A 27253-nucleotide genomic window follows, 5' to 3' on the forward strand; every position below is an offset into this window, starting at 1 on the left:
GATGACAGACCTGGTAACGGAAGCATGATGAAGTTCTCGTGCTTTCCGACTCCTAGTATTTTGGGACAGAGAGGGAGCATCAATTTGCCTTCTCTGTCCGGAGCAGGAGCTTCACCGCCATCACCGTCGCAGGTTGTAAGTTGCCTTGTGATTTCAGAGCTGATTTCCGTATAGTGTATATTATTTATCGCAATTTCACATCCCTGTTTGTTTTTATTCTGCAGAATGCAACGGCACGGGGAGCGGCCACAGTTATGAGCTACAAGCGCTCCGACGAACCGGAAGCGAGCAGTAGCGTCGTTAGTGTTCTTCCATATTCATGATGTCAAAATTTAAGGAATCCAGCGTGAACGGTTCAATTTTATTTCACAAATATTCTTTATGTCGCAACAGATACAGCCGCTTCCCAAAATTGTCGTACAACCAAGCCCACCGAAACCACCGAAGCGAGCTGCACCTCAACCACCGACGAGATCTGACGTCGTCGACCGAGGCAATGAAAGAAAGGAGGGTGTGATTGGAAAAACATCGGCACCAGTGACGGGACCGATTCCAGTTTACAACAAAGACCCCAAGTCCGTTTCAGTTTAAGCAGTATATGCTTGGTGGTGAAAAACCATAATATTTAAACGTACTTTTTTGTCGGTTACCACAGGTCTCGGGAGCAGATAAAAAACGCAATTCTCAATAATAATTTCCTTGGTAATCTGGACGAGGCACAGGTCGAGGATCTTGTTTCAGCCATGCATCCGAAACTTGTGCCACCTGGGACGCTGGTGATCCGGCAAGGCGATATCGGTGAGTGTAAACGCTGAGGATGCCAGCCCCACATCGGGAATACCATCTCAATCTGATCATCTTCGTTTATAACGTGATTCCAACGTAGGTTCTCACCTCTACGTTTCCGCGGAGGGAGAATTCAACATCTTTGAGGGTGAAGTCCTGCAGAGTACCTTCGGTCCTGGAGTGGCTTTCGGAGAGCTGGCGCTGCTCTACAACACGAAGAGACTTCGCTCGATTCAAGGTGAGTGTAGAAATTGGAAATGGGAGAACGTCTGGTTGTGTCGGAATTTCTGAGTGCTTCTGTCGTTCCCCAGTGAAGAGCGGAGGCAAGGTCTGGATCCTTGATCGGGGAGTCTTCCGCACGGTGATGATGAGGAGCGTGCAGGACAGGCTGCAATCCAACATACGATTCCTCAGGCGGATAACGATATTCCAGAGTCTACCAGAACCGAAGGACCATGTCCTCGCGAAGATCTCGGACCTACTACGAGTGGTGAGTGGTCCGTCTGGTGTAATGAACGAGTGTTTGACGAAGTCTTCCTTCGATTTCAGTCGTTGTATCCTTCCGTTGTAGGAATTCTTTCCGGCCGGAACTCGGATCGTTCGACAAGGCGAGGAGGGTCACAAATTCTACATAATTCGTGGCGGAACCGTAAAAATTACGAAGGATACCCTCTACGGCGGAGAGGAACAAATGGTGTTGCTTGATCGCGGAAAGTACTTTGGTGAAAAGGCCCTACTCAACGAGGGAGAAAACCGGCGTCAAGCCAACGCGATCGCCATGCCGCCAGGAGCCGAGTGTCTCACTCTTGACAGACAGTCAGTCTTATTATACGTCGGTTTCCTATTGCTAAAGTTCCAGCCCTTTGTGATATGGTGATTCACTCGATAATATTCTCGCAGATCTTTCCTCAACTACCTTGGAGCTCTCGAGGAGATACGAACCAAGGACTGGATGGCCGAGTACGACAAGCAGAAGAAGTCGCTGACCATGCAGACGTGGATCAGCGAGTACGCGAACCTGAAACTGTCGGATCTGGAATGTAGGGCGACGCTGGGGGTCGGTGGATTCGGAAGGGTGGAGCTCGTTGTTCCGAAATCCATGCCGGATAAGAGTTTTGCATTGAAATTACTGAAGAAGAAAACAATGGTCGACCAGCAGCAGCAGGAGCATGTCCTTAACGAGAAGTGGATCATGCAGGCATGCTCATCGCCGTTCATCTGCAAGTTAGTTCGACCGCTTTTAAAATTCAGAATCGACCGATTGCTGGTAATAAGTATCGTAATCGAGCGACGCGTTTTGCAGACTGTACCAGACCTACAAGGACAGAAAGTATGTATATTTCCTGATGGAGGTTTGCCTTGGTGGTGACGTCTGGACCACTCTTCAACAGAAACGATTTTTCAACGACCCCACATCCCAATTCATGGTCGGCTGCGTAGTGGAGGCCCTGGACCACCTCCACTCTCTAAACATCGTCTACCGCGATCTCAAACCGGAAAACCTGATGCTGGACTCCCGAGGATACCTAAAACTAGTAGATATCCAACAGTTATTCTTTTTCTGCTGCCTTTGATTTTATTTTTGTTTTTCATTTACCGGTATACAGATTCACTTGTCCAAGGACGGGGGTCCATCTTCTATTTATTTTTGCTTAAAGAATTGATCTGTTCTTTTTCAGGTCGACTTCGGGTTTAGCAAAAAGATTGGCCCCGACAAGACCTGGACTTTTGCCGGAACACCGGAGTACGTCGCTCCAGAGATAATTCTGAACAAAGGACACGACAGGTGAATGAATCGGCTATGATTCCTTGCCAAATTGTCTTCCGATAGCTAATGATGTTCATATATTGACGAAACGGTGAACTTACAGGGCGGTTGATTACTGGGCATTGGGTATTCTTACACACGAGTTGCTGGTTGGCAAACCACCGTTCAGGGACCACGACCACATGTCGACGTACAACAAGATCCTGAAGGGAATCGATGCCGTTAGCATACCGAACATCGTCAACAAATCTGCGAATAATTTTATAAGGAAACTTCTCCGCCAGAGCCCTTCAGAGCGATTGGGATATCAGCGTGCCGGTGTCCAAGAAATCCGCGATCATAAGTATGTGAAAAAATATTCTTCTATCTACTAAAAAGGAGAGCTTTTTTTATGAAGTTCTCTACCAATGGATATCAAATTTAAATCTATTTTAGGTGGTTTGGCGGGTTCAACTGGGAAGCTCTTCGTGAGCAGAGCATGTCTGCGCCTATAATTCCTGAGGTAAGGGCTGATCCAATGGTATAATTGTCAATGCACTCGGTGTTCCAAGTTTCCAATAACAATCTTATTTTTATAATCAGGTACGGAGTCACATAGATACGAAAAACTTTGGAAAGTATCCAGCAGATACTGACCTTCCGCCAGACGAATTCTCTGGCTGGGATCAAGATTTCTAATCATACCATCGATTATAACAATTCATTTTTTGAACGAGAGACTAATATTTATTAATTGGAGACGATTTATATCTTCAATGTAGATAATAGTTACACGCTATACAGTAAAATGTGTATCCATGGTTGCGCCGCTAAGTAACACATGATAGAATATTTTATAATTATTTACGTATTATTAGACTGTTACTGCATCTCACCCGTATTATACCTGCTTGTCCCAACTGTTACAATTCTAAACCATGTATAATCAGACTGTATTCGAACTTTAATGGTCATCGATAGATTAGGTTTTCACTTTTAATTAAAAGCTGTATAATTTATAATTTTATTTTTATTTCTTCGTACCTAATATTACTCATCTATAAAAATTAATTATTTTTTAATTTTATAACCATAAGGTAACTATGTAATTCGGAATATCAAATTGCTACTATAAGTGCGGACTTAATTTTTGCCAAGCCGTATCTCCAAATCCATCATCTCGACCGCTACATCCTCTGAAAATTGATCTTGGAAGATCATCAGCTGCAATTAAAATATGTGTGATAAGTGTTTACCCGAAACGAAACCGATCTCATTTTGTCACCTGCATATCACATCATACTCACGATGTCTATAAGTTCGCGGAGTGAACTTCTCTTGGGATACTTCCTGTAGGTGGCGAGAGAAGCCTTCCCTATGAGATCGAGGGTGGTATCGAACTGATCTCGGCAGAGGGACCGGTGTTCCCGTGGAGCAGAATAACTTCGTGATATATAATACCGGTGAAAGAGCCAGTTGGAGACGAATACCATGAAGTCGGAATCCATCACTGACCGATTTGCCTCTATCGTCATTTTTATAATGATGCAAGTCCACGGCTGCTCGCAAAGATTCTTCAGAATTTTTAGATTACCCACCGCCTTGCAATAATCAAGCAGCTTCACAAGCAGGATATACAACAATTCTCTATCCGCAGGTCCACTCTGTAATTTTTCCACCGACATCGGTAAGCACGGATTTTGATTAATCTATGAAAAAAAATTGTAAACTTACTTTAGCGAGATTCCCGTGAAGCTGGAGATAGAACGCGATTATCACGTTATCGGAGCTCGAACCAGGCGACATTTTCTTCAACTTGATTACGGGATTCTCGACTTTCCCGATTAGCATCACGGTGGCAAGCTCGACGGCGCCTGAACACTCGTCGACAGACATCTCTTTGAGTAAGTCATCCAATTCTATTTCCAAACAGTCTGGGCACTGTAGAAAGAGAAAGATAATGAATAAAGGTACCAAAAGCACAGAGATCAGAATAGATATTGGAATGAAGATTGTACCTGGATCGAGTACTTTGCTTGGCAGCTGATGAGGAACGACAAGCAACGGAAGCAAATGTACGAAAGGGCTGGATCCTTTTTAGCGAATGCGACATTTTTTAGAACTGTGATGAGCCTCGGTTCCTTTGTAAACATCGTGATACCTTCGGGACGAAAGGAAAGTCGGAAAATTTGTCGGTCGTCCGACTATCTTACATGTGCTCTTCATTTTCTTTAAAATTGCATTGGATACCTTGAACGACATTCCGGCGAATGCACAGTTGCAAAAGACAATAAGCGTTTCTGATCCCCAAAGAAACAAGATTTGAGTCATACTCGTTTTTGAGAATGAACATTATCAGCTGATACAAGAAACGAACTAGGGCTATTCCTGACATTTCATTCGGTTCCAATATGACAGCGAGCTTCAAAACGTTTGTCGTGTTGTGAACTGAAATACGCATTTGGATAAATTTCCGTAAAACGAATTTCAGTAATTAGAAAGTTGGATTTACTGTTCATTTCATGCCCAGCGGCCAAAACTTGCGGCAACATTTCCCAAACGACATTTCCGAGCTTCTCAGGATTTTGGGCGCTATCGAGTACCTCCAGGATCGCCTTCATAGCTGTATCCACCGCCCTGCGAGATCCGTTTTTGACCATTTCCTGTTCATGATGGAACATTAGACGGACGGTAGACGTTGTCGGGGGTAAAACTTTCTATCGAGCCTTACCATCAAGCAGTGATTTGTCACATCTACATCGACCGTCCCGTCAACGAGGCACCCGACGTCGCCGTCGTTTTCAAGCCACAAGCAAACAACGTTAGCCCTGAACTTTTCGGATACCGTCGTACTTTGGAGACAGTGAACAACGACGGCAGGATGATGAGTGTAATATTGTTCCAGATCGGAGGATTCGAACGCAGCGAAGAGACGCGTCGCCGCCGTATCATAGAACTGAATAGTAGTCGGGTTTTCGTGTGAAACTGCAGTGACCTTTGTTTGCGAAAAGTTTAACGAGTTATAAGGTGAAGCTGAATCAAGGGAGGGAAATCAATGGTAGTTACTCACGCAAAACGTGAACCAAAGAGCTTTCTGTATCGTTGCTGACTTCCGCTTGGTCTTCGAGCTTGATGAAGATATTACATAGGATACAATGAGCGGCAAATAGAGCGCTGCGTCCGTGGATTGAACAAGAAAATAATAGTAGAAGAATACGAGCAGTGCATCAGCCCTGTCGTCTCCTTCGCTCAATAAAGGGGGCCAGTGCGAGGGATCTGAAGGGAGTGATCTGAAGGCGTTGACTAAGAATTTCTGGAACTGCTTCGTACCTCCGAGCCACCTGTCTGCCGACAACGAAACCGAGGCCAGAGTCGTCAAGATTCGAGAGAGCAGGAAGAGTGCCTCGGTCCTCAAGTCCTGGCTGAAGGTGGTGCATGTGAGGATGTCGACGGAGTAACCAAAAGGTACCGAATGCTTTCATTCAATCAGAAATAGTTTTATCTTACGTTGCAAGAGTCGTGAGACGTGGTAAGGTCAGTAGATATCCCTGTTCAGCCAAGTAGTTTGACAAGTTTCTCGTGTCGCAGTGTCTCACATCGTAAATACCATTCATACAGTTCACGAACCACTCATAGAATGGACCGTTACTTTCGTCCAGCTCAATTTTCTGTTCGATTATTAAAGATTAAGTCATAACTATGTAAAGTTTTAGTTGATTGAATGATATATTTAACTGACGTTGAAGTTGGGGATCACGGATTTCATCATTGCTGAATAGCAGCAATTCGCGAGTTCTGCTTTATGTGTTGACTGCGGATCACTCTCGTCACTGCAATCGTAATCAGTAGATACGCAGGACCTACTAGAGATAAGTTTCAAAACATTGATACTAATCATCTTGTATTGTTTTATTTGATTTCCAATATTCAGGACTCACCGAATGCCTGAGGCGCAGACCGCAGAGATCATCACCAACGCCCGAAAAGAGTATTTTCCGTCGGAAGGATTCTTAGCTTCAACAATTCGGTGCATAAGGTTCAGCACTCTGCTGACGACGTCGAGGACGAGCGCCTCATCCTCTGGACTTGGGGTGGCGTCGTCGGATCCGGTGCGTCCCATAACGATGTTGAGGATACTTGCCGTCGAAAATACGATCCGGTAGGCCGGAGATGAGGTGGATAGAAGTTTTTTGAGAAACTCAAATATTTGCTTTGATTCGCAAATCGTCCTTGCCGACACTTGAAATGTATTGGCACTAGGCAGAAGTGGAAAAATGAATGAATAAAGAATTAACATTGTCATTAATGATATTATACACGGACGTTCAATTTTATTAATGAATGCTTTACATGTGTATGTATGTTATGTCTGTACGCTTCGAATAGCATTTAGTCCTTGTCTATACTTAAAATGTAATATTACTCTGCACGAATGTAAGATTGGACAAATAAAGAAAGAAAGTTTTCGTTGGAAATTTTATACAATGACGTTCGTTGTTATTATTGTATGATCTACCTCACTAATATTTTGTCCAGTGTTCGGACCATGTTCTCGAGCATGACAGAATAGTCTGATGAAAATTCCGAGTCCTGCATTGTAAGAAAATGACCAGTACGCAGGATCGAGGCCACTACGTAGGACGCGTGATTTTGATTGTAAAATTGACGACTAACTATCAGGATGGAAAAGCATTTGAGAGTTGCCCTGTGAAAATGAAACTAGGTTAGTCTAGTTTTTTCGCCGATTTGAGAGGCATGACGTTCTATTCTTGAAATCAGAGTAGTCGACCAAGTCTAGAATGATTGTGTTCCCATGAGAATCGAAAAAGGTATTTGACCCGTTTTGGTCGAATATCTTTCATCTTGGAATCGATTTGTGTGACTCTTTCCTGACTAATTGGACCCTCAGGAACTCAGAAAACGCAGCGAAAAAAGCGTGGGATCAACAGAAAAGAAATTGGGAAGGAAATTCTTGGTTTTTTGGCTGTAACTTTTGTTCTGTTGATCGCAGCCTATCGGGACTGCGCCCAATCGATTTCTCTCGCAAAATTACGTCGGAACAGTGCATGAAATAATTTATTCCGGCACTTTCCAAAATCGCCAAAATTTTCGCCAAAAATGCAAAGGGGTTAACCTTCCTTTTTTTTTGACCCAAAAATCTTTCGTCTCAGAAGTGATTTGTATGACCCTTTCCTGACCAATTGGACCCCCAGGAACCCAGAAAACGCAGCGAAAAGAGCGTAGGATGAACAGGAGAGAAATGACGAAGGAAAAAGCACCTGCTGAAAAATGTCGAAAACTCAGGTTCACATTTTTTGGCTGTAACTTTTGTTCTGTTGATCGCAGCCTATCGGGACTGCGCCCAATCGATTTCTCTCGCAAAATTACGTCGGAACAGTGCATGAAATAATTTATTCCGGCACTTTCCAAAATCGCCAAAATTTTCGCCAAAAATGCAAAGGGGTTAACCTTCCTTTTTTTTTGACCAAAAAATCTTTCGTCTCAGAAGTGATTTGTATGACCCTTTCCTGACCAATTGGACCCCCAAGAACCCAGAAAACGCAGCGAAAAGAGCGTAGGATGAACAGGAGAGAAATGACGAAGGAAAAAGCACCTGCTGAAAAAGGTCGAGAACTCAGGTTCACGTTTTTTGGCTGTAACTTTTGTTCTGTTGATCGCAGCCTATCGGTACTGCGCCCAATCGATTTCTCTCGCAAAATTACGTCGGAACAGTGCATGAAATAATTTATTCCGGCACTTTCCAAAATCGCCAAAATTTTCGCCAAAAATGCAAAGGGGTTAACCTTCCTTTTTTTTTGACCAAAAAATCTTTCGTCTCAGAAGTGATTTGTATGACCCTTTCCCGACCAATTGGACCCTTAGGAACTCAGAAAACGCAGCGAAAAGAGCGTAGGATGAACAGGAGAGAAATGACGAAGGAAAAAGCACCTGCTGAAAAAGGTCGAGAACTCAGGTTCACGTTTTTTGGCTGTAACTTTTGTTCTGTTGATCGCAGCCTATCGGGACTGCGCCCAATCGATTTCTCTCGCAAAATTACGTCGGAACAGTGCATGAAATAATTTATTCCGGCACTTTCCAAAATCGCCAAAATTTTCGCCAAAAATGCAAAGGGGTTAACCTTCCTTTTTTTTTGACCAAAAAATCTTTCGTCTCAGAAGTGATTTGTATGACCCTTTCCCGACCAATTGGACCCTTAGGAACTCAGAAAACGCAGCGAAAAGAGCGTAGGATGAACAGAAGAGAAATGACGAAGGAAAAGGCACCTGCTGAAAAATTTAGAAAACTCAGGTTCATGTTTTTTGGCTGTAACTTTTGTTCTGTTGATCGCAGCCTATCGGGACTGCGCCCAATCGATTTCTCTCGCAAAATTACGTCGGAACAGTGCATGAAATAATTTATTCCGGCACTTTCCAAAATCGCCAAAATTTTCGCCAAAAATGCAAAGGGGTTAACCTTCCTTTTTTTTTGACCAAAAAATCTTTCGTCTCAGAAGTGATTTGTATGACCCTTTCCCGACCAATTGGACCCCCAAGAACCCAGAAAACGCAGCGAAAAGAGCGTAGGATGAACAGGAGAGAAATGACGAAGGAAAAGGCACCTGCTGAAAAATGTCGAAAACTCAGGTTCACGTTTTTTGGCTGTAACTTTTGTTCTGTTGATCGCAGCCTATCGGGACTGCGCCCAATCGATTTCTCTCGCAAAATTACGTCGGAACAGTGCATGAAATAATTTATTCCGGCACTTTCCAAAATCGCCAAAATTTTCGCCAAAAATGCAAAGGGGTTAACCTTCCTTTTTTTTTGACCAAAAAATCTTTCGTCTCAGAAGTGATTTGTATGACCCTTTCCTGACCAATTGGACCCCCAAGAACCCAGAAAACGCAGCGAAAAGAGCGTAGGATGAACAGGAGAGAAATGACGAAGGAAAAGGCACCTGCTGAAAAATGTCGAAAACTCAGGTTCACGTTTTTTGGCTGTAACTTTTGTTCTGTTGATCGCAGCCTATCGGGACTGCGCCCAATCGATTTCTCTCGCAAAATTACGTCGGAACAGTGCATGAAATAATTTATTCCGGCACTTTCCAAAATCGCCAAAATTTTCGCCAAAAATGCAAAGGGGTTAACCTTCCTTTTTTTTTGACCAAAAAATCTTTCGTCTCAGAAGTGATTTGTATGACCCTTTCCTGACCAATTGGACCCCCAAGAACCCAGAAAACGCAGCGAAAAGAGCGTAGGATGAACAGGAGAGAAATGACGAAGGAAAAGGCACCTGCTGAAAAATGTCGAAAACTCAGGTTCACGTTTTTTGGCTGTAACTTTTGTTCTGTTGATCGCAGCCTATCGGGACTGCGCCCAATCGATTTCTCTCGCAAAATTACGTCGGAACAGTGCATGAAATAATTTATTCCGGCACTTTCCAAAATCGCCAAAATTTTCGCCAAAAATGCAAAGGGGTTAACCTTCCTTTTTTTTTGACCCAAAAATCTTTCGTCTCAGAAGTGATTTGTATGACCCTTTCCTGACCAATTGGACCCCCAGGAACCCAGAAAACGCAGCGAAAAGAGCGTAGGATGAACAGGAGAGAAATGACGAAGGAAAAAGCACCTGCTGAAAAATGTCGAAAACTCAGGTTCACATTTTTTGGCTGTAACTTTTGTTCTGTTGATCGCAGCCTATCGGGACTGCGCCCAATCGATTTCTCTCGCAAAATTACGTCGGAACAGTGCATGAAATAATTTATTCCGGCACTTTCCAAAATCGCCAAAATTTTCGCCAAAAATGCAAAGGGGTTAACCTTCCTTTTTTTTTGACCAAAAAATCTTTCGTCTCAGAAGTGATTTGTATGACCCTTTCCTGACCAATTGGACCCCCAAGAACCCAGAAAACGCAGCGAAAAGAGCGTAGGATGAACAGGAGAGAAATGACGAAGGAAAAAGCACCTGCTGAAAAAGGTCGAGAACTCAGGTTCACGTTTTTTGGCTGTAACTTTTGTTCTGTTGATCGCAGCCTATCGGGACTGCGCCCAATCGATTTCTCTCGCAAAATTACGTCGGAACAGTGCATGAAATAATTTATTCCGGCACTTTCCAAAATCGCCAAAATTTTCGCCAAAAATGCAAAGGGGTTAACCTTCCTTTTTTTTTGACCAAAAAATCTTTCGTCTCAGAAGTGATTTGTATGACCCTTTCCCGACCAATTGGACCCTTAGGAACTCAGAAAACGCAGCGAAAAGAGCGTAGGATGAACAGGAGAGAAATGACGAAGGAAAAAGCACCTGCTGAAAAAGGTCGAGAACTCAGGTTCACGTTTTTTGGCTGTAACTTTTGTTCTGTTGATCGCAGCCTATCGGGACTGCGCCCAATCGATTTCTCTCGCAAAATTACGTCGGAACAGTGCATGAAATAATTTATTCCGGCACTTTCCAAAATCGCCAAAATTTTCGCCAAAAATGCAAAGGGGTTAACCTTCCTTTTTTTTTGACCAAAAAATCTTTCGTCTCAGAAGTGATTTGTATGACCCTTTCCCGACCAATTGGACCCTTAGGAACTCAGAAAACGCAGCGAAAAGAGCGTAGGATGAACAGAAGAGAAATGACGAAGGAAAAGGCACCTGCTGAAAAATGTCGAAAACTCAGGTTCACGTTTTTTGGCTGTAACTTTTGTTCTGTTGATCGCAGCCTATCGGGACTGCGCCCAATCGATTTCTCTCGCAAAATTACGTCGGAACAGTGCATGAAATAATTTATTCCGGCACTTTCCAAAATCGCCAAAATTTTCGCCAAAAATGCAAAGGGGTTAACCTTCCTTTTTTTTTGACCCAAAAATCTTTCGTCTCAGAAGTGATTTGTATGACCCTTTCCTGACCAATTGGACCCCCAGGAACCCAGAAAACGCAGCGAAAAGAGCGTAGGATGAACAGGAGAGAAATGACGAAGGAAAAAGCACCTGCTGAAAAATGTCGAAAACTCAGGTTCACATTTTTTGGCTGTAACTTTTGTTCTGTTGATCGCAGCCTATCGGGACTGCGCCCAATCGATTTCTCTCGCAAAATTACGTCGGAACAGTGCATGAAATAATTTATTCCGGCACTTTCCAAAATCGCCAAAATTTTCGCCAAAAATGCAAAGGGGTTAACCTTCCTTTTTTTTTGACCAAAAAATCTTTCGTCTCAGAAGTGATTTGTATGACCCTTTCCTGACCAATTGGACCCCCAAGAACCCAGAAAACGCAGCGAAAAGAGCGTAGGATGAACAGGAGAGAAATGACGAAGGAAAAAGCACCTGCTGAAAAAGGTCGAGAACTCAGGTTCACGTTTTTTGGCTGTAACTTTTGTTCTGTTGATCGCAGCCTATCGGTACTGCGCCCAATCGATTTCTCTCGCAAAATTACGTCGGAACAGTGCATAAAATAATTTATTCCGGCACTTTCCAAAATCGCCAAAATTTTCGCCAAAAATGCAAAGGGGTTAACCTTCCTTTTTTTTTGACCAAAAAATCTTTCGTCTCAGAAGTGATTTGTATGACCCTTTCCCGACCAATTGGACCCTTAGGAACTCAGAAAACGCAGCGAAAAGAGCGTAGGATGAACAGGAGAGAAATGACGAAGGAAAAAGCACCTGCTGAAAAAGGTCGAGAACTCAGGTTCACGTTTTTTGGCTGTAACTTTTGTTCTGTTGATCGCAGCCTATCGGGACTGCGCCCAATCGATTTCTCTCGCAAAATTACGTCGGAACAGTGCATGAAATAATTTATTCCGGCACTTTCCAAAATCGCCAAAATTTTCGCCAAAAATGCAAAGGGGTTAACCTTCCTTTTTTTTTGACCAAAAAATCTTTCGTCTCAGAAGTGATTTGTATGACCCTTTCCCGACCAATTGGACCCTTAGGAACTCAGAAAACGCAGCGAAAAGAGCGTAGGATGAACAGAAGAGAAATGACGAAGGAAAAGGCACCTGCTGAAAAATTTAGAAAACTCAGGTTCATGTTTTTTGGCTGTAACTTTTGTTCTGTTGATCGCAGCCTATCGGGACTGCGCCCAATCGATTTCTCTCGCAAAATTACGTCGGAACAGTGCATGAAATAATTTATTCCGGCACTTTCCAAAATCGCCAAAATTTTCGCCAAAAATGCAAAGGGGTTAACCTTCCTTTTTTTTTGACCAAAAAATCTTTCGTCTCAGAAGTGATTTGTATGACCCTTTCCCGACCAATTGGACCCCCAAGAACCCAGAAAACGCAGCGAAAAGAGCGTAGGATGAACAGGAGAGAAATGACGAAGGAAAAGGCACCTGCTGAAAAATGTCGAAAACTCAGGTTCACGTTTTTTGGCTGTAACTTTTGTTCTGTTGATCGCAGCCTATCGGGACTGCGCCCAATCGATTTCTCCCGCAAAATTACGTCGGAACAGTGCATGAAATAATTTATTCCGGCACTTTCCAAAATCGCCAAAATTTTCGCCAAAAATGCAAAGGGGTTAACCTTCCTTTTTTTTTGACCAAAAAATCTTTCGTCTCAGAAGTGATTTGTATGACCCTTTCCTGACCAATTGGACCCCCAAGAACCCAGAAAACGCAGCGAAAAGAGCGTAGGATGAACAGGAGAGAAATGACGAAGGAAAAGGCACCTGCTGAAAAATGTCGAAAACTCAGGTTCACGTTTTTTGGCTGTAACTTTTGTTCTGTTGATCGCAGCCTATCGGGACTGCGCCCAATCGATTTCTCTCGCAAAATTACGTCGGAACAGTGCATGAAATAATTTATTCCGGCACTTTCCAAAATCGCCAAAATTTTCGCCAAAAATGCAAAGGGGTTAACCTTCCTTTTTTTTTGACCAAAAAATCTTTCGTCTCAGAAGTGATTTGTATGACCCTTTCCTGAACAATTGGACCCCCAAGAACCCAGAAAACGCAGCGAAAAGAGCGTAGGATGAACAGGAGAGAAATGACGAAGGAAAAGGCACCTGCTGAAAAATGTCGAAAACTCAGGTTCACGTTTTTTGGCTGTAACTTTTGTTCTGTTGATCGCAGCCTATCGGGACTGCGCCCAATCGATTTCTCTCGCAAAATTACGTCGGAACAGTGCATGAAATAATTTATTCCGGCACTTTCCAAAATCGCCAAAATTTTCGCCAAAAATGCAAAGGGGTTAACCTTCCTTTTTTTTTGACCAAAAAATCTTTCGTCTCAGAAGTGATTTGTATGACCCTTTCCCGACCAATTGGACCCCCAAGAACCCAGAAAACGCAGCGAAAAGAGCGTAGGATGAACAGGAGAGAAATGACGAATGAAAAGGCACCTGCTGAAAAATGTCGAAAACTCAGGTTCACGTTTTTTGGCTGTAACTATTGTTCTGTTGATCGCAGCCTATCGGGACTGCGCCCAATCGATTTCTCTCGCAAAATTACGTCGGAACAGTGCATGAAATAATTTATTCCGGCACTTTCCAAAATCGCCAAAATTTTCGCCAAAAATGCAAAGGGGTTAACCTTCCTTTTTTTTTGACCAAAAAATCTTTCGTCTCAGAAGTGATTTGTATGACCCTTTCCTGACCAATTGGACCCCCAAGAACCCAGAAAACGCAGCGAAAAGAGCGTAGGATGAACAGGAGAGGAATGACGAAGGAAAAGGCACCTGCTGAAAAATGTCGAAAACTCAGGTTCACGTTTTTTGGCTGTAACTTTTGTTCTGTTGATCGCAGCCTATCGGGACTGCGCCCAATCGATTTCTCTCGCAAAATTACGTCGGAACAGTGCATGAAATAATTTATTCCGGCACTTTCCAAAATCGCCAAAATTTTCGCCAAAAATGCAAAGGGGTTAACCTTCCTTTTTTTTTGACCAAAAAATCTTTCGTCTCAGAAGTGATTTGTATGACCCTTTCCTGACCAATTGGACCCCCAAGAACCCAGAAAAAGCAGCAAAAAGAGCGTAGGATGAACAGGAGAGAAATGACGAAGGGAAAGGCACCTGCTGAAAAAGGTCGAAAACTCAGGTTCACGTTTTTTGGCTGTAACTTTTGTTCTGTTGATCGCAGCCTATCGGGACTGCGCCCAATCGATTTCTCTCGCAAAATTACGTCGGAACAGTGCATGAAATAATTTATTCCGGCACTTTCCAAAATCGCCAAAATTTTCGCCAAAAATGCGAAGGGGTTAACCTTCCTTTTTTTTTTGACCAAAAAATCTTTCGTCTCAGAAGTGATTTGTATGACCCTTTCCCGACCAATTGGACCCCCAAGAACCCAGAAAACGCAGCGAAAAGAGCGTAGGATGAACAGGAGAGAAATGACGAAGGAAAAGGCACCTGCTGAAAAATGTCGAAAACTCAGGTTCACGTTTTTTGGCTGTAACTTTTGTTCTGTTGATCGCAGCCTATCGGGACTGCGCCCAATCGATTTCTCTCGCAAAATTACGTCCGAACAGTGCATGAAATAATTTATTCCGGCACTTTCCAAAATCGCCAAAATTTTCGCCAAAAATGCAAAGGGGTTAACCTTCCTTTTTTTTTGACCAAAAAATCTTTCGTCTCAGAAGTGATTTGTATGACCCTTTCCTGACCAATTGGACCCCCAAGAACCCAGAAAACGCAGCGAAAAGAGCGTAGGATGAACAGGAGAGAAATGACGAAGGAAAAGGCACCTGCTGAAAAATGTCGAAAACTCAGGTTCACGTTTTTTGGCTGTAACTTTTGTTCTGTTGATCGCAGCCTATCGGGACTGCGCCCAATCGATTTCTCTCGCAAAATTACGTCGGAACAGTGCATGAAATGATTTATTCCGGCACTTTCCAAAATCGCCAAAATTTTCGCCAAAAATGCAAAGGGGTTAACCTTCCTTTTTTTTTGACCAAAAAATCTTTCGTCTCAGAAGTGATTTGTATGACCCTTTCCCGACCAATTGGACCCCCAAGAACCCAGAAAACGCAGCGAAAAGAGCGTAGGATGAACAGGAGAGAAATGACGAAGGAAAAGGCACCTGCTGAAAAATGTCGAAAACTCAGGTTCACGTTTTTTGGCTGTAACTTTTGTTCTGTTGATCGCAGCCTATCGGGACTGCGCCCAATCGATTTCTCTCGCAAAATTACGTCAGAACAGTGCATGAAATAATTTATTCCGGCACTTTCCAAAATCGCCAAAATTTTCGCCAAAAATGCAAAGGGGTTAACCTTCCTTTTTTTTTGACCAAAAAATCTTTCGTCTCAGAAGTGATTTGTATGACCCTTTCCTGACCAATTGGACCCCCAAGAACCCAGAAAACGCAGCGAAAAGAGCGTAGGATGAACAGGAGAGAAATGACGAAGGAAAAGGCACCTGCTGAAAAATGTCGAAAACTCAGGTTCACGTTTTTTGGCTGTAACTTTTGTTCTGTTGATCGCAGCCTATCGGGACTGCGCCCAATCGATTTCTCTCGCAAAATTACGTCGGAACAGTGCATGAAATAATTTATTCCGGCACTTTCCAAAATCGCCAAAATTTTCGCCAAAAATGCAAAGGGGTTAACCTTCCTTTTTTTTTGACCAAAAAATCTTTCGTCTCAGAAGTGATTTGTATGACCCTTTCCTGACCAATTGGACCCCCAAGAACCCAGAAAACGCAGCGAAAAGAGCGTAGGATGAACAGGAGAGAAATGACGAAGGAAAAGGCACCTGCTGAAAAATGTCGAAAACTCAGGTTCACGTTTTTTGGCTGTAACTTTTGTTCTGTTGATCGCAGCCTATCGGGACTGCGCCCAATCGATTTCTCTCGCAAAATTACGTCGGAACAGTGCATGAAATAATTTATTCCGGCACTTTCCAAAATCGCCAAAATTTTCGCCAAAAATGCAAAGGGGTTAACCTTCCTTTTTTTTTGACCAAAAAATCTTTCGTCTCAGAAGTGATTTGTATGACCCTTTCCCGACCAATTGGACCCCCAAGAACCCAGAAAACGCAGCGAAAAGAGCGTAGGATGAACAGGAGAGAAATGACGAAGGAAAAGGCACCTGCTGAAAAATGTCGAAAACTCAGGTTCACGTTTTTTGGCTGTAACTTTTGTTCTGTTGATCGCAGCCTATCGGGACTGCGCCCAATCGATTTCTCTCGCAAAATTACGTCGGAACAGTGCATGAAATAATTTATTCCGGCACTTTCCAAAATCGCCAAAATTTTCGCCAAAAATGCAAAGGGGTTAACCTTCCTTTTTTTTTGACCAAAAAATCTTTCGTCTCAGAAGTGATTTGTATGACCCTTTCCTGACCAATTGGACCCCCAAGAACCCAGAAAAAGCAGCAAAAAGAGCGTAGGATGAACAGGAGAGAAATGACGAAGGAAAAGGCACCTGCTGAAAAAGGTCGAAAACTCAGGTTCACGTTTTTTGGCTGTAACTTTTGTTCTGTTGATCGCAGCCTATCGGGACTGCGCCCAATCGATTTCTCTCGCAAAATTACGTCGGAACAGTGCATGAAATAATTTATTCCGGCACTTTCCAAAATCGCCAAAATTTTCGCCAAAAATGCAAAGGGGTTAACCTTCCTTTTTTTTGACCAAAAAATCTTTCGTCTCAGAAGTGATTTGTATGACCCTTTCCCGACCAATTGGACCCTTAGGAACTCAGAAAACGCAGCGAAAAGAGCGTAGGATGAACAGGAGAGAAATGACGAAGGAAAAGGCACCTGCTGAAAAATTTAGAAAACTCAGGTTCATGTTTTTTGGCTGTAACTTTTGTTCTGTTGATCGCAGCCTATCGGGACTGCGCCCAATCGATTTCTCTCGCAAAATTACGTCGGAACAGTGCATGAAATAATTTATTCCGGCACTTTCCAAAATCGCCAAAATTTTCGCCAAAAATGCAAAGGGGTTAACCTTCCTTTTTTTTTGACCAAAAAATCTTTCGTCTCAGAAGTGATTTGTATGACCCTTTCCCGACCAATTGGACCCCCAAGAACCCAGAAAACGCAGCGAAAAGAGCGTAGGATGAACAGGAGAGAAATGACGAAGGAAAAGGCACCTGCTGAAAAATGTCGAAAACTCAGGTTCACGTTTTTTGGCTGTAACTTTTGTTCTGTTGATCGCAGCCTATCGGGACTGCGCCCAATCGATTTCTCTCGCAAAATTACGTCGGAACAGTGCATGAAATAATTTATTCCGGCACTTTCCAAAATCGCCAAAATTTTCGCCAAAAATGCAAAGGGGTTAACCTTCCTTTTTTTTTGACCAAAAAATCTTTCGTCTCAGAAGTGATTTGTATGACCCTTTCCTGACCAATTGGACCCCCAAGAACCCAGAAAACGCAGCGAAAAGAGCGTAGGATGAACAGGAGAGAAATGACGAAGGAAAAGGCACCTGCTGAAAAATGTCGAAAACTCAGGTTCACGTTTTTTGGCTGTAACTTTTGTTCTGTTGATCGCAGCCTATCGGGACTGCGCCCAATCGATTTCTCTCGCAAAATTACGTCGGAACAGTGCATGAAATAATTTATTCCGGCACTTTCCAAAATCGCCAAAATTTTCGCCAAAAATGCAAAGGGGTTAACCTTCCTTTTTTTTTGACCAAAAAATCTTTCGTCTCAGAAGTGATTTGTATGACCCTTTCCTGAACAATTGGACCCCCAAGAACCCAGAAAACGCAGCGAAAAGAGCGTAGGATGAACAGGAGAGAAATGACGAAGGAAAAGGCACCTGCTGAAAAATGTCGAAAACTCAGGTTCACGTTTTTTGGCTGTAACTTTTGTTCTGTTGATCGCAGCCTATCGGGACTGCGCCCAATCGATTTCTCTCGCAAAATTACGTCGGAACAGTGCATGAAATAATTTATTCCGGCACTTTCCAAAATCGCCAAAATTTTCGCCAAAAATGCAAAGGGGTTAACCTTCCTTTTTTTTTGACCAAAAAATCTTTCGTCTCAGAAGTGATTTGTATGACCCTTTCCCGACCAATTGGACCCCCAAGAACCCAGAAAACGCAGCGAAAAGAGCGTAGGATGAACAGGAGAGAAATGACGAATGAAAAGGCACCTGCTGAAAAATGTCGAAAACTCAGGTTCACGTTTTTTGGCTGTAACTATTGTTCTGTTGATCGCAGCCTATCGGGACTGCGCCCAATCGATTTCTCTCGCAAAATTACGTCGGAACAGTGCATGAAATAATTTATTCCGGCACTTTCCAAAATCGCCAAAATTTTCGCCAAAAATGCAAAGGGGTTAACCTTCCTTTTTTTTTGACCAAAAAATCTTTCGTCTCAGAAGTGATTTGTATGACCCTTTCCTGACCAATTGGACCCCCAAGAACCCAGAAAACGCAGCGAAAAGAGCGTAGGATGAACAGGAGAGGAATGACGAAGGAAAAGGCACCTGCTGAAAAATGTCGAAAACTCAGGTTCACGTTTTTTGGCTGTAACTTTTGTTCTGTTGATCGCAGCCTATCGGGACTGCGCCCAATCGATTTCTCTCGCAAAATTACGTCGGAACAGTGCATGAAATAATTTATTCCGGCACTTTCCAAAATCGCCAAAATTTTCGCCAAAAATGCAAAGGGGTTAACCTTCCTTTTTTTTTGACCAAAAAATCTTTCGTCTCAGAAGTGATTTGTATGACCCTTTCCTGACCAATTGGACCCCCAAGAACCCAGAAAACGCAGCGAAAAGAGCGTAGGATGAACAGGAGAGAAATGACGAAGGAAAAGGCACCTGCTGAAAAATGTCGAAAACTCAGGTTCACGTTTTTTGGCTGTAACTTTTGTTCTGTTGATCGCAGCCTATCGGGACTGCGCCCAATCGATTTCTCTCGCAAAATTACGTCGGAACAGTGCATGAAATAATTTATTCCGGCACTTTCCAAAATCGCCAAAATTTTCGCCAAAAATGCAAAGGGGTTAACCTTCCTTTTTTTTTGACCAAAAAATCTTTCGTCTCAGAAGTGATTTGTATGACCCTTTCCTGACCAATTGGACCCCCAAGAACCCAGAAAACGCAGCGAAAAGAGCGTAGGATGAACAGGAGAGAAATGACGAAGGAAAAGGCACCTGCTGAAAAATGTCGAAAACTCAGGTTCACGTTTTTTGGCTGTAACTTTTGTTCTGTTGATCGCAGCCTATCGGGACTGCGCCCAATCGATTTCTCTCGCAAAATTACGTCGGAACAGTGCATGAAATAATTTATTCCGGCACTTTCCAAAATCGCCAAAATTTTCGCCAAAAATGCAAAGGGGTTAACCTTCCTTTTTTTTTGACCAAAAAATCTTTCGTCTCAGAAGTGATTTGTATGACCCTTTCCCGACCAATTGGACCCCCAAGAACCCAGAAAACGCAGCGAAAAGAGCGTAGGATGAACAGGAGAGAAATGACGAAGGAAAAGGCACCTGCTGAAAAATGTCGAAAACTCAGGTTCACGTTTTTTGGCTGTAACTTTTGTTCTGTTGATCGCAGCCTATCGGGACTGCGCCCAATCGATTTCTCTCGCAAAATTACGTCGGAACAGTGCATGAAATAATTTATTCCGGCACTTTCCAAAATCGCCAAAATTTTCGCCAAAAATGCAAAGGGGTTAACCTTCCTTTTTTTTTGACCAAAAAATCTTTCGTCTCAGAAGTGATTTGTATGACCCTTTCCTGACCAATTGGACCCCCAAGAACCCAGAAAAAGCAGCAAAAAGAGCGTAGGATGAACAGGAGAGAAATGACGAAGGAAAAGGCACCTGCTGAAAAAGGTCGAAAACTCAGGTTCACGTTTTTTGGCTGTAACTTTTGTTCTGTTGATCGCAGCCTATCGGGACTGCGCCCAATCGATTTCTCTCGCAAAATTACGTCGGAACAGTGCATGAAATAATTTATTCCGGCACTTTCCAAAATCGCCAAAATTTTCGCCAAAAATGCAAAGGGGTTAACCTTCCTTTTTTTTGACCAAAAAATCTTTCGTCTCAGAAGTGATTTGTATGACCCTTTCCCGACCAATTGGACCCTTAGGAACTCAGAAAACGCAGCGAAAAGAGCGTAGGATGAACAGGAGAGAAATGACGAAGGAAAAGGCACCTGCTGAAAAATTTAGAAAACTCAGGTTCATGTTTTTTGGCTGTAACTTTTGTTCTGTTGATCGCAGCCTATCGGGACTGCGCCCAATCGATTTCTCTCGCAAAATTACGTCGGAACAGTGCATGAAATAATTTATTCCGGCACTTTCCAAAATCGCCAAAATTTTCGCCAAAAATGCAAAGGGGTTAACCTTCCTTTTTTTTTGACCAAAAAATCTTTCGTCTCAGAAGTGATTTGTATGACCCTTTCCCGACCAATTGGACCCCCAAGAACCCAGAAAACGCAGCGAAAAGAGCGTAGGATGAACAGGAGAGAAATGACGAAGGAAAAGGCACCTGCTGAAAAATGTCGAAAACTCAGGTTCACGTTTTTTGGCTGTAACTTTTGTTCTGTTGATCGCAGCCTATCGGGACTGCGCCCAATCGATTTCTCTCGCAAAATTACGTCGGAACAGTGCATGAAATAATTTATTCCGGCACTTTCCAAAATCGCCAAAATTTTCGCCAAAAATGCAAAGGGGTTAACCTTCCTTTTTTTTTGACCAAAAAATCTTTCGTCTCAGAAGTGATTTGTATGACCCTTTCCCGACCAATTGGACCCCCAAGAACCCAGAAAACGCAGCGAAAAGAGCGTAGGATGAACAGGAGAGAAATGACGAAGGAAAAGGCACCTGCTGAAAAATGTCGAAAACTCAGGTTCACGTTTTTTGGCTGTAACTTTTGTTCTGTTGATCGCAGCCTATCGGGACTGCGCCCAATCGATTTCTCTCGCAAAATTACGTCGGAACAGTGCATGAAATAATTTATTCCGGCACTTTCCAAAATCGCCAAAATTTTCGCCAAAAATGCAAAGGGGTTAACCTTCCTTTTTTTTTGACCAAAAAATCTTTCGTCTCAGAAGTGATTTGTATGACCCTTTCCTGACCAATTGGACCCCCAAGAACCCAGAAAAAGCAGCAAAAAGAGCGTAGGATGAACAGGAGAGAAATGACGAAGGAAAAGGCACCTGCTGAAAAAGGTCGAAAACTCAGGTTCACGTTTTTTGGCTGTAACTTTTGTTCTGTTGATCGCAGCCTATCGGGACTGCGCCCAATCGATTTCTCTCGCAAAATTACGTCGGAACAGTGCATGAAATAATTTATTCCGGCACTTTCCAAAATCGCCAAAATTTTCGCCAAAAATGCAAAGGGGTTAACCTTCCTTTTTTTTTGACCAAAAAATCTTTCGTCTCAGAAGTGATTTGTATGACCCTTTCCCGACCAATTGGACCCTTAGGAACTCAGAAAACGCAGCGAAAAGAGCGTAGGATGAACAGGAGAGAAATGACGAAGGAAAAGGCACCTGCTGAAAAATTTAGAAAACTCAGGTTCATGTTTTTTGGCTGTAACTTTTGTTCTGTTGATCGCAGCCTATCGGGACTGCGCCCAATCGATTTCTCTCGCAAAATTACGTCGGAACAGTGCATGAAATAATTTATTCCGGCACTTTCCAAAATCGCCAAAATTTTCGCCAAAAATGCAAAGGGGTTAACCTTCCTTTTTTTTTGACCAAAAAATCTTTCGTCTCAGAAGTGATTTGTATGACCCTTTCCCGACCAATTGGACCCCCAAGAACCCAGAAAACGCAGCGAAAAGAGCGTAGGATGAACAGGAGAGAAATGACGAAGGAAAAGGCACCTGCTGAAAAATGTCGAAAACTCAGGTTCACGTTTTTTGGCAGTAACTTTTGTTCTGTTGATCGCAGCCTATCGGGACTGCGCCCAATCGATTTCTCTCGCAAAATTACGTCGGAACAGTGCATGAAATAATTTATTCCGGCACTTTCCAAAATCGCCAAAATTTCCGCCAAAAATGCAAAGGGGTTAACCTTCCTTTTTTTTTGACCAAAAAATCTTTCGTCTCAGAAGTGATTTGTATGACCCTTTCCCGACCAATTGGACCCCCAAGAACCCAGAAAACGCAGCGAAAAGAGCGTAGGATGAACAGGAGAGAAATGACGAAGGAAAAGGCACCTGCTGAAAAATGTCGAAAACTCAGGTTCACGTTTTTTGGCTGTAACTTTTGTTCTGTTGATCGCAGCCTATCGGGACTGCGCCCAATCGATTTCTCTCGCAAAATTACGTCAGAACAGTGCATGAAATAATTTATTCCGGCACTTTCCAAAATCGCCAAAATTTTCGCCAAAAATGCAAAGGGGTTAACCTTCCTTTTTTTTTGACCAAAAAATCTTTCGTCTCAGAAGTGATTTGTATGACCCTTTCCTGACCAATTGGACCCCCAAGAACCCAGAAAACGCAGCGAAAAGAGCGTAGGATGAACAGGAGAGAAATGACGAAGGAAAAGGCACCTGCTGAAAAATGTCGAAAACTCAGGTTCACGTTTTTTGGCTGTAACTTTTGTTCTGTTGATCGCAGCCTATCGGGACTGCGCCCAATCGATTTCTCTCGCAAAATTACGTCGGAACAGTGCATGAAATAATTTATTCCGGCACTTTCCAAAATCGCCAAAATTTTCGCCAAAAATGCAAAGGGGTTAACCTTCCTTTTTTTTTGACCAAAAAATCTTTCGTCTCAGAAGTGATTTGTATGACCCTTTCCTGACCAATTGGACCCCCAAGAACCCAGAAAACGCAGCAAAAAGAGCGTAGGATGAACAGGAGAGAAATGACGAAGGAAAAGGCACCTGCTGAAAAAGGTCGAAAACTCAGGTTCACGTTTTTTGGCTGTAACTTTTGTTCTGTTGATCGCAGCCTATCGGGACTGCGCCCAATCGATTTCTCTCGCAAAATTACGTCGGAACAGTGCATGAAATAATTTATTCCGGCACTTTCCAAAATCGCCAAAATTTTCGCCAAAAATGCAAAGGGGTTAACCTTCCTTTTTTTTTGACCAAAAAATCTTTCGTCTCAGAAGTGATTTGTATGACCCTTTCCCGACCAATTGGACACCCAGGAACCCAGAAAACGCAGCGAAAAGGGCGTAGGATGAACAGGAGAGAAATGACGAAGGAAAAGGCACCTGCTGAAAAATGTCGAAAACTCAGGTTCACGTTTTTTGGCTGTAACTTTTGTTCTGTTGATCGCAGCCTATCGGGACTGCGCCCAATCGATTTCTCTCGCAAAATTACGTCGGAACAGTGCATGAAATAATTTATTCCGGCACTTTCCAAAATCGCCAAAATTTTCGCCAAAAATGCAAAGGGGTTAACCTTCCTTTTTTTTTGACCAAAAAATCTTTCGTCTCAGAAGTGATTTGTATGACCCTTTCCTGACCAATTGGACCCCCAAGAACCCAGAAAACGCAGCAAAAAGAGCGTAGGATGAACAGGAGAGAAATGACGAAGGAAAAGGCACCTGCTGAAAAAGGTCGAAAACTCAGGTTCACGTTTTTTGGCTGTAACTTTTGTTCTGTTGATCGCAGCCTATCGGGACTGCGCCCAATCGATTTCTCTCGCAAAATTACGTCGGAACAGTGCATGAAATAATTTATTCCGGCACTTTCCAAAATCGCCAAAATTTTCGCCAAAAATGCAAAGGGTTAACCTTCCTTTTTTTTTGACCAAAAAATCTTTCGTCTCAGAAGTGATTTGTATGACCCTTTCCCGACCAATTGGACCCCCAAGAACCCAGAAAACGCAGCGAAAAGAGCGTAGGATGAACAGGAGAGAAATGACGAAGGAAAAGGCACCTGCTGAAAAATGTCGAAAACTCAGGTTCACGTTTTTTGGCTGTAACTTTTGTTCTGTTGATCGCAGCCTATCGGGACTGCGCCCAATCGATTTCTCTCGCAAAATTACGTCGGAACAGTGCATGAAATAATTTATTCCGGCACTTTCCAAAATCGCCAAAATTTTCGCCAAAAATGCAAAGGGGTTAACCTTCCTTTTTTTTTGACCAAAAAATCTTTCGTCTCAGAAGTGATTTGTATGACCCTTTCCTGACCAATTGGACCCCCAAGAACCCAGAAAACGCAGCGAAAAGAGCGTAGGATGAACAGGAGAGAAATGACGAAGGAAAAGGCACCTGCTGAAAAATGTCGAAATCTCAGGTTCACGTTTTTTGGCTGTAACTTTTGTTCTGTTGATCGCAGCCTATCGGGACTGCGCCCAATCGATTTCTCTCGCAAAATTACGTCGGAACAGTGCATGAAATAATTTATTCCGGCACTTTCCAAAATCGCCAAAATTTTCGCCAAAAATGCAAAGGGGTTAACCTTCCTTTTTTTTTGACCCAAAAATCTTTCGTCTCAGAAGTGATTTGTATGACCCTTTCCTGACCAATTGGACCCCCAGGAACCCAGAAAACGCAGCGAAAAGAGCGTAGGATGAACAGGAGAGAAATGACGAAGGAAAAAGCACCTGCTGAAAAATGTCGAAAACTCAGGTTCACGTTTTTTGGCTGTAACTTTTGTTCTGTTGATCGCAGCCTATCGGGACTGCGCCCAATCGATTTCTCTCGCAAAATAACGTCGGAACAGTGCATGAAATAATTTATTCCATTACTTTTCAAAATCGCCAAAATTTTCCGTTGGATATACAAATGGTTAGCATTACTGTTTTATTATTAATTACGGAAATATTCTGTTTCTTGGCTATTACTCCTGATCAGCGTAGAAATGTACTGACGCAATGATAGTTTTTCAATGATTTTTGAAATCGCTAAATTTGACACGAAATAAATTCAAAGGACTCAAAGATTCCTATATTGCGATTTCGGAGCCGAAAAAGCTTTGTATTGGAAGTTTATCGCACCTGAGTAGCGGTCCCAACATCGTCATAGTTGTTTCGCAGAGTAATGCAATTATTTCTGACTTAAGAAGTGCCGTGATAACCAGGTCTCGGCTTACTTCCGAATTACATTTCAATTCATTGATCAACAAGGTCACAGCTTCCTTCTGAAAAATACATAATTCATGTACAAAGGGTCAATTGATGTAATCGAACTCATTCATTGATTGTATTGCAAAATAACACAAGACCGCCTGGACAATTGTATTCTCACCTGCTTGTCTATTTCGCGAGACATCAACTTTTCTTTGATCTGATGTAACCTTTGACTTGTACGATTTTTCCATGATCGTGAGTCTGTAGACTCGACTACTCCAGTTTTAGACATATTTCCGTTTGTCAGTAAGCTCCGATCGAGTAAATTTCTCTCGAATAGATTTTTAGAACGTAGCTACATCGACTAACGAACAGCAATCAATTGTTCTGAATTCCGTTCCGAACATCAATTCGCCATCGGAATCGAACACTTTAACCAAACATTAGCTCTATCGATAAAATAGATCTCCATTTCATACTTATCAGAAAATCAACTTTTCAACATGATGCACGAATATGTTATGAATGATAAAGTGGTCAGCAATTAATGACTATTCTATATATTATATATTGTTTTTTATTTCAAACTTTATTGTATAAATTATAATACACAGGTAATATAATAATAATAATAGTAATAATAATAATAATAATCGCAATATATTATAAATGTTAAACAATCCTGAGCAATTACTCTACACAATACATATATAGATATAGGTGTAATACTAATATATTTATATATGTATAATTATATTGCCACTGCAACGTATTTCATAATAATGTAATATAATATATGATATAATATATAAACAATGAACAATCCACTTGATATGGGGAGGGGTTAATCTTGGGCTATTTATACTTAAATCTAACAAACGTCGTAAACTATACAATATTAACATTAAATGATTAAAATTAGAAGCGAAGAGAGAGGGAAAAAGAAGAAAACCGTATACACAAAACGAAAAGTACAGTACAGGCTGAATGTAAAATCAACAAAAGCACCATGTTCAAAGTTTGTTAAATATAATTTTTCCGTACTAGGTCGCCTTTTTTTATTTAGGTTTCTTCATCATTCTCTGGCCAAAGTCTGTTCCTTTTAATGAATGTTGATAACAATGGGAAAGAAATTGGATGGGGGAAGAATACCGATCATCTTAACGTTTACGAAAAGAACTAATAATTATCTAATCTGCACAACAAAGTAGAATATAAGAAAAAGAGAAATAAAAAAAAAAAAAAAACCTAGCAGCAACTGTTACATCGCTCTGATGCTATTTAGATATTTCAAAGAATAGAATTGGATGTTGGTACAATTTTCTTTACACATGCATTTCTATAGGTATATGTATATAAATATTACAAAAGTGTTATTGTATACATGACTCGAGCAACATGTGTTCCCTCATTTGCAAAATCGGATTTACATCCATTTGGATCCCGAATAACACGAATTACAGTTAAGTGTCTTGTTTTCAATCATCGAATACGGTAAGAATTTCACTGAACTTTCAAGAGATCAAAAAATGGACATACCTGATCAGCCCATCTACGTTTGCATATTGCATTGCACCTACGTAAAATTGATTTCGAAAATGTGGTTGACCGCAAAAAAATTAAGTGTATTCGATATTGAATCCAGTTTCAAGATTATATTGGAGTGATTTTCAACTATACTGATATAATAATAAAGGGAACAAATGCAAAATAAATAATGCCCTAAATGCACAACGTTCCAGTAATACTGTGCGACAATATATTATTAGAATGCGAAAATAAATTGTCACTAGTTCAATTTATTGTCTTTACCATATCAACTCATCGATACGTTTACATCATATTATGCACGACGTACTTACTAGTGATCAGTGTGTACAGAACTGAAAACAA

The 27253-nt window shown here is 42.1% G+C and overlaps 3 protein-coding genes across 3 annotated transcripts; 1 reads left to right on the forward strand and 2 right to left on the reverse strand.

Annotated features, from left to right (window-relative positions):
* The first annotated feature begins 24 nt into the window (after nt 1-24).
* On the forward strand, nt 25-3232 carry LOC124183192 (cGMP-dependent protein kinase, isozyme 1-like). Its single transcript, XM_046571356.1, has 13 exons — nt 25-135; nt 225-299; nt 394-575; nt 656-798; nt 887-1024; nt 1098-1276; nt 1358-1602; nt 1687-2010; nt 2090-2321; nt 2466-2572; nt 2658-2897; nt 2990-3056; nt 3137-3232. Exons 1-13 carry the CDS (start codon nt 25-27, stop codon nt 3230-3232), a joined length of 2139 nt encoding a protein of 712 aa, XP_046427312.1.
* Nucleotides 3233-3593: 361 nt separating this feature from the next.
* On the reverse strand, nt 3594-5142 carry LOC124182518. The gene is made up of 6 exons (XM_046569909.1): nt 5046-5142; nt 4784-4981; nt 4552-4694; nt 4268-4474; nt 3841-4197; nt 3594-3757 (listed from the first exon to the last, which is right to left on the reverse strand). The coding sequence occupies exons 1-6, from the start codon at nt 5083-5085 to the stop codon at nt 3677-3679; spliced, it is 1026 nt and encodes a 341-aa protein (XP_046425865.1). The 5' UTR covers nt 5086-5142; the 3' UTR covers nt 3594-3676.
* An 894-nt stretch (nt 5143-6036) lies between these two features.
* Nucleotides 6037-7132, reverse strand: LOC124183204. Its single transcript, XM_046571379.1, has 4 exons — nt 7050-7132; nt 6472-6789; nt 6273-6393; nt 6037-6201 (listed from the first exon to the last, which is right to left on the reverse strand). Exons 1-4 carry the CDS (start codon nt 7127-7129, stop codon nt 6037-6039), a joined length of 684 nt encoding a protein of 227 aa, XP_046427335.1. The 5' UTR covers nt 7130-7132.
* Between the last annotated feature and the right edge of the window lie 20121 nt (nt 7133-27253).

The sequence above is a fragment of the Neodiprion fabricii genome, chromosome 5, assembly GCF_021155785.1.
Source record: "Neodiprion fabricii isolate iyNeoFabr1 chromosome 5, iyNeoFabr1.1, whole genome shotgun sequence".
Lineage (NCBI taxonomy): Eukaryota > Metazoa > Arthropoda > Insecta > Hymenoptera > Diprionidae > Neodiprion > Neodiprion fabricii.